At 39.3% G+C, this 11513-nt stretch overlaps 1 protein-coding gene across 1 annotated transcript in view; it reads left to right on the forward strand.

Moving 5' to 3' along the window:
* The window catches only part of PPP4R4 (protein phosphatase 4 regulatory subunit 4), a 122552-nt gene that overhangs the window by 60323 nt on the left and 50716 nt on the right, over nucleotides 1-11513 (forward strand). The window contains exons 4-5 of the mRNA XM_007447313.1: nucleotides 8559-8706; nucleotides 9220-9293. Coding sequence (XP_007447375.1) covers nucleotides 8559-8706; nucleotides 9220-9293 — 222 coding nt within the window. The remainder of the gene's footprint in view (nucleotides 1-8558; nucleotides 8707-9219; nucleotides 9294-11513) is intronic.

The raw sequence follows: 11513 nt of genomic DNA on the forward strand, positions 1-11513 counted from the left end.
TCCGTTTTATGTTGTCATTTTTCCCTTGTTGCTTTCAGCAACTTTTCTTTGTCTTTAATTTTTGTCAGTTTGATTACTAGGTGTCTTGGTGTGTTTCTCCTTGGGTTTATCGTGCCTGGGACTCTCCGTGATTCCTGGACTTGGGTGGCTATTTCTTTTCCCATGTTAGGGAAGTTTTCGACTATAATCTCTTCGAATATTTTCTTGGGTCCTTTCTCTCTCTCTTCTCCTTCTGGGACCCCTATAATGTGAATGTTGTTGCGTTTAATGTTGTCCCAGAGGTCTCTTAGGTTGTCTTCATTTCTTTTCATTCTTTTTTCTTTATTCTGTTCTGCAGCAGTGAATTCCACCATTCTGTCTTCCAAGTCACTTATCCATTCTTCTGCCTCAGTTATTCTGCTACTGATTCCTTCTAGTGTATTTTTCATTTCAGTGATTGTATTGTTCATCTCTGTTTGTTTGTTCTTTAATTCTTTGAGGTGTTTGTTCTTTAATTCGTCTAGGTCTTTGTTAAACATTTCTTGCATCTTCTCAATCTTGCCTCCATTCTTTTTCCAAGGTCGTGGATCATCTTCACTATCCTTATTCTGAATTCTTTCTCTGGAACGTTGCCTAACTCCACTTCATTTAGTTGTTTTTCTGGGCTTTTGTCTTGTTCTTTCATCTGGTACATAGCCCTCTGCCTTTTCATCTTGTCTATCTTTCTGTGAATGTGGTTTTTGTGTCACAAGCTGCAGGATTGTAGTTCTTGCTTCTGCTGTCTGTCCTCTGGTGGATGAGGCTATCTAAGAGGGAAGTTTCCTGATGGGAGGGACTGTGCAAGTTTCCTGATGGGAGGGACTGGTGGTGGGTGGGTAAAGCTTGGTGTTGCTCTGGTGGGCAGAGCTCAGTAAGCCTTTAATCTGCTTGTCTGCTGTTGGGTGGGGCTGGGCTCCCTCCCTGTTGGTTGTTTGGCCTGAGGCGACCCAACCCTGGAGCCTACCAGGCTCTTTGGTGGGGCTAATGACAGACTCTGGGAAGGCTCACGCCAAGCAGTACTTCCCAGAACTTCTCACGGTGAGCCAGAGCCACCCCCTGCCTCTGCAGGAGACCCTCCAACACTAGCAGGTGGGTCTGGTTCAGTCTCCTGTGGGGTCACTGCTCCTTCCCCTGGGTCCCAACGCGCACACTACTTTGTGTGTGCCCTCCAAGAGTGGAGTCTGTGTTTCCCCCAGTCCTATCGAAGTCCTGCAATCAAATCCCACTAGCCTTCAAAGTCTGATTCTCTACGAATTCCTCCTCCTGTTGCCAGACCCCGAGGTTGGGAAGCCTGACATGGGGCTCAGCACTTTCATTCCAGTGGGTGGACTTCTGTGTTTTAAGTATTCTCCAGTATGTGAGTCACCCACCCAGCAGTTATGGGATTTGGTTTTATTGTGATTACGCCCCTCCTACCGGCTCATTGCGGCTTCTCCTTTGTCTTTAGATGTGGGGTATCTTTTCTTGTGAGTTCCAGTGTCTTCCTTTCGATGATTGTTCAGCAGTTAGTTGTTATTCCGGTGCTCTCGCAAGAGGGAGTGAGCACATGTCCTTCTACTCCGCTGTCTTGAACCAATCTCTGGGCTACTTTAGGATTACCCTTGTCCTATCCCGGGGGGCTTACCAGTGCCTCTGTAAGGCTGTCATAAAGGCTGCTTAAGTTTTCAGCCTCTCAGGAGCCTTTTCTAGAATCAGCAAATGCTTCCAGGGCAAAACCAGGCCCCGGATTACATGCTTACCATTCTGGATTTCCATCATCTCTTAGATCTTGGATGCGAAATTTTTTCACTACCTTGTTAGTTTCCATATGCCTTTGTGTAGATGATTTTTATATTTTGTCCAGCTTTTTAAATTATACTCATCATAAGAGCTGATTAGAATTAGCTACTCTGCTGTTACTGAAAGAGGAAGTTCCCTTTCCTTTTTTTTTCTTCTTAATTTAATCTCAGAACAATATTAATCCCAAATAATTTCTTTTTATATACCTGCATATACCCTGTCATCACTACCCCTACACAATTGATTGTTTTCTAATGATGTGTCAGGAATAGTCTAGAACCTAAAATTAAATATTATGCCAAAAACTCGTGATGGCTCTCTTTTTTAAACTTTGAGTTCTTCAACACCCCTTTTTTTTTTTATTGGGATGAAATTATTTTGCAGTAGCAGATCTCCACTTTTGGTCTATATTTGCTCTGTAGACAATCTTATCCACACACCCTTGGCTTTAAATATCATCTATATAAATTTTATCTATTCTATATTAATTCTTATTTATAGCAGATCTTTTCAGAGTATCAGAACTGTATATACAATTCCCTGTTTGTACTCTCTCCTCGGATGCCTCAACGTCACCTCAAAGTTAGCGAGTCCAGAACCGAGTTCCTGCTGTTTCCTCTCGACATCTGGGCTCCCTCCAGAGTCCCCTATCCTAATGGGTAACCTTCTTACCCACCTGGCTTTCAAGCAAGGATGTGGAGAGTCATCCTTGATACCACCTGTCTTTTACCACTTGTTTATACAGTCCTGTTTATTTTATGTTTTAAATATTGAATCCACCCACCCCTCTCCAGCAATGCTACCTCCACCCTAGTCCAAGCTATTATGTGGGTTCAAGTGATCCTTAGCCACTACCTCCCTCCCTTTCCATCCTCCCTCCTTTCTAATCCTTTTCAACTTTATAATCAGCATGCTATTTCAAAGCATTTAAAACTACAATTTGAATATTCTGTTGCTTAATGCATCTAAGGCCCTATGTGATTTGGGCTCTGTCTGTTTCACTAGCCTCTGCCCCACGCACTTCGCTCTGTGCTCCAGGCACACTGACCTTCTCTCAGCTCCTGGAATCTACTGACCTCCTCCTCACTCCTCAGTGCCGGGAATGCTTGCCTTCCTACTCCGCTTGCTTTCCTGCCTTCCTTTATCCTAGCTTTTGTCTAGTTATCTCTTTCTCTTCACAAGGTCAGTTGTCACTTCTTCTCAGTGATCCGCTTTCCTCAGAGGAGATTAGTTCACCCAGCAGATGCTCTATGGCACCTTGTACTTCTTATCCTTAGATTTTACCACACTTTGTTTTGTTTCGTTTTGTTTTGTTTTTTGCGGTACGCGGGCCTCTCACTGTTGTGACCTCTCCTGTTGCGGAGCACAGGCTCCGGACGCGCAGGCTCAGCGGCCATGGCTCACGGGCCCAGCCGCTCCGCGGCATGTGGGATCTTCCCAGACCGGGGCATGAACCCGTGTCCCCTGCATCGGCAGGAGGACTCTCAACCACTGCGCCACCAGGGAAGCCCACCACGCTTTTAATTACAGGATGAACAGGTACATTGCTAGCCCTGCTCATTGCTAAGTCTTCAGCTCCTAGCACAGTGCCTTGAATGTAACTCAATGGTTATTTGTTCAATATTTGAATGTATGTAATCAATAGCAGTCCCTCAAAGGTAGGGAACCATGTCTTTGACTTTTCTCCAGCTTCCCCAAATACTTAGTATGATGTTGGTACTTAATAAATAGTTGAGAATGAAATTAAAATTATATTATCAGAATTAGATTTTCATCGGGCTACATTAGAGGGAGATTAGGATAGAAGGGAAAAGTACTCTGACTGACTGGAGAGGAAAGGAAGCGTTACTGGCTTCCAGAGACTTGCCATTCTTTCCAGTGCTGCCTCTCCCGCCCCCGAAAACAGTTTCTAATTTTTTTCAAAAAATGTTTATTAAATAAGACTACAGTGGATCATTTGAAATGGTTATTTATGACTCTTGTGTCCATTAAGTAGTTATTTCTTTGATAAGCACATCCTTTCTTTGCAAGTTGTAAATGACTTTATTCACATTTCAAGCCTAAATTACCCATGATTCTAATTTATTACGTGTAAAAATGACTTGGCTGGGTCGTCCAGCTCAAAGTTCAGTTTCAAAACCATGGTATTGAAATATATTGATTTCTTCTGGTGTCCCTGTGACTTTGCATGGCTGGATACTTCATTTCATGTTTGCAGTAGTCACGTGATAGTTACTGCTGGTATTGGTATTTCCTTTCTGGAAAGAGATCCTTGGGATATTTTATGTGTACCTCCTCATGAACCTTGCTAATCACTGAAACACAGATTAAAAGAAGGGTAAAACACACCCTTTTTATCCCTGTCTGCGGCCTCCACTTTATTTTCCCTCTCCGATTTTGATGTTCAGCGCTCTCAACTAGTTCTCTCCACCCTTTACTTAAGTGTGGAACGTGGCAGTCAGTGATAGAGAAGAGAGCGAGATACCGAGATACCGTAGTTAATTGTTAAAGGCACTTCAGAGTTGGCATGTTCCAATTATTCATATTTAATTCAGTTGTAAAGTCTTTTATAAATAGTGTAATTTTATAGTGAAAAGAGTTGCTCACTATTAGTGTTAGGTACTAAAAATTCCCACACTTATGACCCTCAAAACCCCAGATATTTTATATGTCCTAGGTTTTTAGTATTTTAATATATAAATCCGTATTATTTAATTTCAAAATAACCAGTGATGTCATCTCTAAAAATATACAAAGATACTTTGTAATTTTAGGATTCCTTTACCTTTAACCAGCACTATTTATGGTAGATATGTTTACCAGTTTTCTTTAATAAGTTTAGTTTCCAAATGCATGAACCCCAAATCTTTGCTCTTTCAGAGTAAGCCGGTGATTTATTTAGGCTTCTCTATGTTGTGTACTGTAAAGAGAAAGATCTTCTTGATGCATTATAATGCGGGTTTATTGGTGACAGCGGTTTCGCTCTCTGCAAGGACATTACATTGTTTTACAAAATGCTTTCTTGCAGCATTCATGCTAACTTAAGAATGAATTTAAACACAGAAGCATCTAGTACATTTTCCTTCCTTGAATGGGAATGGTTTTTAAATTCGGAAATGTATCATTGACTCATTTATAAAATGTCTTATTTCATTTTTGAGGAATTCAAGTTGGAATGCCAGCCATACGATAGTACGTAAGAGGAATGGTAACTGGCATTAAGGCGTGTACTTAAGCAATAGAGGAATTTACTTTTCAGTGTCTTCCAAGGTCCATGAGGATGCACACTTATTCACCCAGAGAGTATGGATCTCACTATGTTTGTCCAGAGGGTGTGACTCCGTGGAGGGGAACACTAACTGGTAAGTAACGAATTCTTATCGTATGTTCTGTTGCAGAGAACTATGTTTAGAAATCAGTTGAATTTTAGCAGTGATGAAATCTCTTAGTCTGTGCTGGTTTCTTAACAGTGGACAGTCCCAGATGTTGAAGTCAGCACAACAAGAGAAAAACCCAAATCCTGATAAGACTTGAGGATTTTTCGAAAATTAAATGCAAAATAGTTGGGGCAAATGTTGCTGCGGCAGTCAAGACTAAGTAACACAGTAAGAAGATATGAAGTTGGAGAGCTTCTCATGTTCTTCCTTTGCATAAAGTTTGCATACGTACAAAACCCAGGACTTTAATGACTTTAAGAGGGGCAGAATTACATCTCTTGGAACTTAAAACAACAGACTCATGTGAACTGGAATGCACATTGTGGCCCTCACAATTTTTTAAAATATTTCTTTGCAAAGCACTCTCTGTTTCTAAAGAAAAGCTATGCCTTCTGAAACCTGTAAGTGATGTATCCTGGCCACATCAAATCTTCTAAAAGCGTTTTCCAAATCCAGAATTGTTAGTGTGGAACAAATGTTTGTTTTGGAAACAGTAAAACCGGGGGATGTGGGAGGGTTGATTTCAGAGACCAGTTGCTGCTCTGCTTTATGCCTTATCATTCCTTCTCTTTTTCTTTTCAGCTAGGAACTCTTAAGATAAATAATTGACTGTTGATTGAAAAAACTTGTAAAATGACATTTGTGTGTATGAGTTTAAAGTTTAAAACAAAACACAGCACAAAAATCAGCCACCCTGATATGGGATCAGTTTTCTGGGAATTAACCGCACCACATAAACATCTGCCACAGTAAAGCCACTGCCAGATCTTAAGGTGGTTGGAAGCCACGCCTTAATAAGTGGTGAATGGAAGTGCAGAGTCTGTGAAGAAGAATTTGTTGCCTGGCTTCGGCATCAGGCAGACACAGGGTTAAGTCTTCGAGTTGCCAATTACAAGCTTGCTGGCCTTCAGCTAAATACTTGACAGCTCTGGGTCTGTTCCTTCTGCTGTACAATGATATATGTCATGATGACTGGCAGTGGTCCCACCGCGCTGAATCAAGGACTCTGGGTACATGGTCTAAATCACGGTTGCAGAGACACTGGGGTGGAAGATGGCAGGAATATCTCCTCATTGACGTGCCAGAAAGAGAATTGAGAATGCATTTCTATGTGATCCATTTTTGCTTTGCCTTGTGTCTAATTCTACCAATCCCTAATCTTTAGGACTCACTTCAAAATCTCTTGAAGCCACCTTTTAGGAGATGTGGAAAAAGTGTGTGAAGGGAGAGAGCGTCAAGAGCAGAAAGTTTAGGTGAAAGGGTAAGAGATATTCAGTCATCCAGCAATTACTTACTGAACACCTGCCATGTGCTGTAGGAGTTGGGGATACGGTAGTGAACAAAACAGACAAAAAATTGTGCAGTCATGAAGCTTATGTTCTAGATGTGGGAGGTAGACCATAAATGGATGGACTTGTTGTATGTTGGACAATGGAGATGATAAACCCGTCGGGTCATGGCGAGGGCTGGCGCAAGGGGGTGGCTTTCTGTTTAAAATAGGGTCATCAGGGAAGGGCTCATTGAAAAGGTGACATTAGAATAGAGGCTTGAAAGAGATCAGGGAGCCAACCATGTGGAAATCTGGGAAAAGAGGGAATTGGGAACAGATCTTTGTAAGGCATTGAAAAGGTTTAGACATTTCCTTGAGTGCGTTGGAAAGCCACTGGAGAATTTTGAGCAGAAAAGTGACGTGATCTGACTTTTTAAAAAGAATCTCTCTGGCTGCTGTAGAGAATAAGTAGTAGAGGGGCAGTGATAGAATCGGGGACTAGTTAGCAGGGTATTCGAGTAATTCAGGCGGGAGATGATGGTGGCTTGGATCAGAGTGGTAGCCGTGGAGGTGATAGGTGGTCAGATTTTGGATCAGGATTGACTGGTCATTTGATTATGGTAAGAGAGGGACTGAGAGGAGTTAAGGATGACCCCGAAGTTTCTGGGTGGAAAGCTGGGAGGGCAGAGTTGTCATTGATTGTTTAGCAGAAGGTGGGAGGAAGAGCCAGTTTTGGGGAGAGATCAGTTCAGGTGATGAGATTCCTACCAGATATCCAAGGGTAGTGGAGAGGAGACAGTTGGATGTACAATGGTTATTATGTAAATGCTCAGTTTGCACAAGTTGGTAAGCCATAAAAGTGCTATTTAAATGATTCAATCAAATCTCTAAGAAGATGAAGCCATAATTTACATTTTATATATTAGGAAATAATGCAGAAAGACCAATTTTCCTAAGATCACAGATATGAAACTTTGTTTTGTGGTTGCAAGTTCCACCTTGTTCTACCAACTTCACTCTATTAGTTATAAAATAGGCATACAAGGGAAATTCCAGTAGTTGCCACAATTGATTAAACAAAGTAAGACTTTTAGCTGCCTTTGCATTATGCACACCCACACAGTTTTCTAGAGAAGTATAGGTGATATCTTTGGTGAGGTTTATATGAAAGATAGGGTTTTTTTTTTGACTCTTTGATGTGTTAAACTATCCTAATGTAGGCTTTGACTTTAAAAGGTGAGTGGAGATGGCTATGAATATAATTAATTTTTAAAAACATTCTTATATTTAAAAAAATTCCTTTTTAAAAATACAGTTTGCTTCGTAGTAATTTGTGTTCTTGTCACTTGTTTAAAGGGGAAGATACATTTGCACGATCTTAAGTGTATTCCTTTTTTATAGTGGAATGCATAATATTTATTTTTTGAAGCAGAAATACAAGTAATAAAAACACATGTGATTGAGCTTTGACATTATTGTAGGTGGGAATGGAAAACTGTACAATACAAAGAGCAAAATCGAAATTGAGATCTATTAAAAATGACTATTCTATTATCTAAATGTTTTTGTACTTTTTATAATTTTTATGCAATAAAGCAATGGAGTGTTATTTCATAAATTCCTGAGACGTTTAAACTTTATGTGGTCCAGGGACTTCCCTGGCGGTTCAGTTGTTAAACTCTGCGCTTCCACGCAGGCGGTGCCGGTTCCATTCCTGGTTGAGTAACTGAGATCCCACATGCCACGTGGCGTGGCCAAAAAATAATTATATATATTGAATATATATATATATATATGCTGTTACAGAAAACCCCGAACGAACTTTTTGGCCAACCCAATAGATATAAACGTTATGTGGTCTAATAAGTTAAACAATCAGGAGCAGATTAATATAGTTTTCTTAAAGTAATAAAAGGAAGTACATATCCTTAAAGGTCATATATAGTTATTTTGTGCAATATGACTATGTTTGGTTTCTGTGACCTTGGATTTTTAAAAAATTATAATTTCTGATCTCTCATCTATATAATAGCACACTGTTTCTGATTATACAGGAGGTCCTGCATGTTGCAGGAGTGGAAATGCAGTTAACGGCTGCGGTATCATTTTTGACCATTCTACAGGAAGAATCAGTGTCGATTCATACATATGCCCACTCCTTCCTCCAAGTCATTCTACTGCATCTGGAGCACAGGGATGCAGGTCAGGGGCCTGACGTGCTTAATCGTATATGTACTTATTGTTTCTTGTATGCGGCTGTGATGTTATTTGAATTGTGTTAGGCCGATGACCATAACTGAATGAGACTATGCTGCCTAAGAGTTGATCAGTGGTGTGACTAAAAATAGCGATGACTATTCTTGTACAAAAACCACAAAATTCAGTGCCCTTGAAGCCTGAAGACCCATTAGTTCATCTTATGATTTATACTTTTTTCTTAGATTTGTTTCTTTTGCAACGTTTATGTTTATAGTATTGTAGTACAAGAAAAATACACACTTTGGGTTAAAGATAGCCCCTCAGTATTATTTTTAAAGATATAAATGTTTTCCAGATATTGGCTAAGACAGAAAAATAGAGAAACGTCTCATAATAGTAATAAAAATAATTATTGCCATTTTACTATTAAATACTATTGTAAATATTAGTGGCTAAGTTGAAACTGAATTTGTAAGTGAGATAGTTAAGTTGGCATGTTTTATCTTTGTCAATCAGGTGTCAGCAACGCATGGCTGGAAACTCTTCTGTCTGTGATAGAAGTATTGCCCAAAGAAACCCTAAGGCATGAGGTAATACTTTTTTTTTTTTTTTGTAAATTCTAGTAATTAAGTCACTCTAAGGTTTTTGTTGTTTTCATTTTTGATAGAAACGGTATTTCAAAAAAGAATAAAGTTATTTCCTACTCTGAAAGCAGCACATATTCATTACAGAAAATTTGGGTAGTACAAAATATTGAAGGAAGAAAAATCATGGTTCTGTACTTAGCTACTTCTAACATTCTGATGTATTTTCATTTCAGAGGTTTTCCCCTGTGTATGGTGCTATTTGCCGTGTTAGTGATCATATTGAATTTATATATGGTTGCTTTTCACTTAGCTTTATTTTCCTTATTATTTTCTCATATTTCTCATTTGGTAGGAGCTACAAATATTTTACTTACTTATTACACATTTAAGCCTGTTTTCAGTGTTTTATTATCAAAATAAGGCAATAATGAACATCTCTGTGGAGCTTTTCCTGTTTTTCAGATAATTTCCTTAACTGTAACTTCCAAAAAAGTGGAATTACTAGGTTAGAGGGCATTAATATTCTTAAGGCTCTTGACTAGTAATATGAGAAAATGCCTGTTTCCCTGGGCTTTCATCAGCAATAGCATTCCAGTTAAATTTGATGGGCCAGAAATGGAATTACATTTTAATTGGACATTTTTTGATTATTATGCTGTTGAATATTTTCTCATATATTATTATATTTCACCTCTGTTCTCTTGGAATTGTCTGATCATATCCATTGATCACTGTTTTTATCCATTTTATCACTGTTAGGGTTGCCAATCCTTTGTTATATTTGTTGCAAATAATGTTACCAATTTGTTGTTTGCTTTTTAATGTTTAATATTGTTCAACAGACCCTTCTCTAAAAGTTTTAGCAAATTCAGATGAGAGAACAGGAAAATTAGGAAATTTATTCTTTAAAGAAATAATTTTTCATTCTTTGAATCTTATTTCTATATGAATTTCCTTTCAATTATGTCCTGTTGAAAAAGAGTTATCAGTCAATAAAATGTCCTCTGTGGATTTCATTAAGTGTCGTTGCCCCTTCTTTACCCTCCTACAGATTATGGCCCTAGCTCAGTGCCAAAACACTTGCTTGAAAATGGGAAGAACTACCCAGTTATAAGGATGTTTGTATACTTTATGCCAAACATCTAGATGATTACACATATTTAAATATTGAACATAAGGACTTCCCTGGTGGCGCAGTGGTTGAGAGTCCGCCTGCCGATGCAGGGGACACGGGTTCGTGCCCCAGTCTGGGAAGATCCCCCATGCCAAGGAGCGGCTGGGCCCGTGAGCCATGGCCACTGAGCCTGCGTGTCCAGAACCTGTGCTCCGCAACGGGAGAGGCCACAACAGTGAGAGGCCAGCGTACCGAAAAAAAAAACGGTCATGGTTAAGACTCTGCACTTACACTGCAGGGGGCACGGGTTCGATCCCTGGTCAGGAAACTAAGATGAGAGGACCGCGTACCAAAAAAAAAAAAAAAAAAAAAAAAAATTCAACGTAATGTTGACATATTTATACTTTTTGATTAGTGGTGCATGGTAGCATGCAGTTTTTACTCTAGAATGTCGCATATTATTTACCATGTGATTTTTAAGATTTTTAAATATGCCTTTTATTTCAGATCTTTGACTTTTAAATTATATTTATCATTATGCATTCAGTAATTCTGGCTACTCTGTTGAGAGGAAAAAAGTTGACCCTTTGATTAAAGTTATAGTTAGAACTTGGGGGGATCGTAGTACCACCTAGTATTCTGATCTCCATTTTAAGTAGATGAGAAACCTTGGGACGAGAAATAGCAGATTACTTAGACAAATTAAATAGCTGGGACCAGAATCAGGGTCTGATCTTCATAATTCTTTGCAATCTGTCATGCTCTTGAGTTCAAGTGCCCAGGACATACACAATACAGTATCAGAGTTGGGCTGTTGTATTCAAATGACAGAATTACCTGAATAGAATCTTTTTGAAGTTATAATGTTTTGCTTGCTTCAGGACAAATGTAAAAATTAATCTATATGGAACAAAAACAAATTTCAGGGTATCTAATAATTAACTTGCTTTTTTTCTTTTGAAAAATGTATACTTCACAACTATATGTGCAAACAGATCATTAGAGAATTCACCATAAGCTTTTTTTTTTTTTTTTTGGTACGCGGGCCTCTCACTGTTGCGGCCTCTCCCATTGTGGAGCACAGGCTCCGGACGTGCAGGCTCAGCGGC

This window comes from Lipotes vexillifer, unplaced genomic scaffold (assembly GCF_000442215.2).
Source record: "Lipotes vexillifer unplaced genomic scaffold, Lipotes_vexillifer_v1.1 scaffold1017, whole genome shotgun sequence".
NCBI classification, from domain to species: Eukaryota; Metazoa; Chordata; class Mammalia; order Artiodactyla; family Lipotidae; genus Lipotes; species Lipotes vexillifer.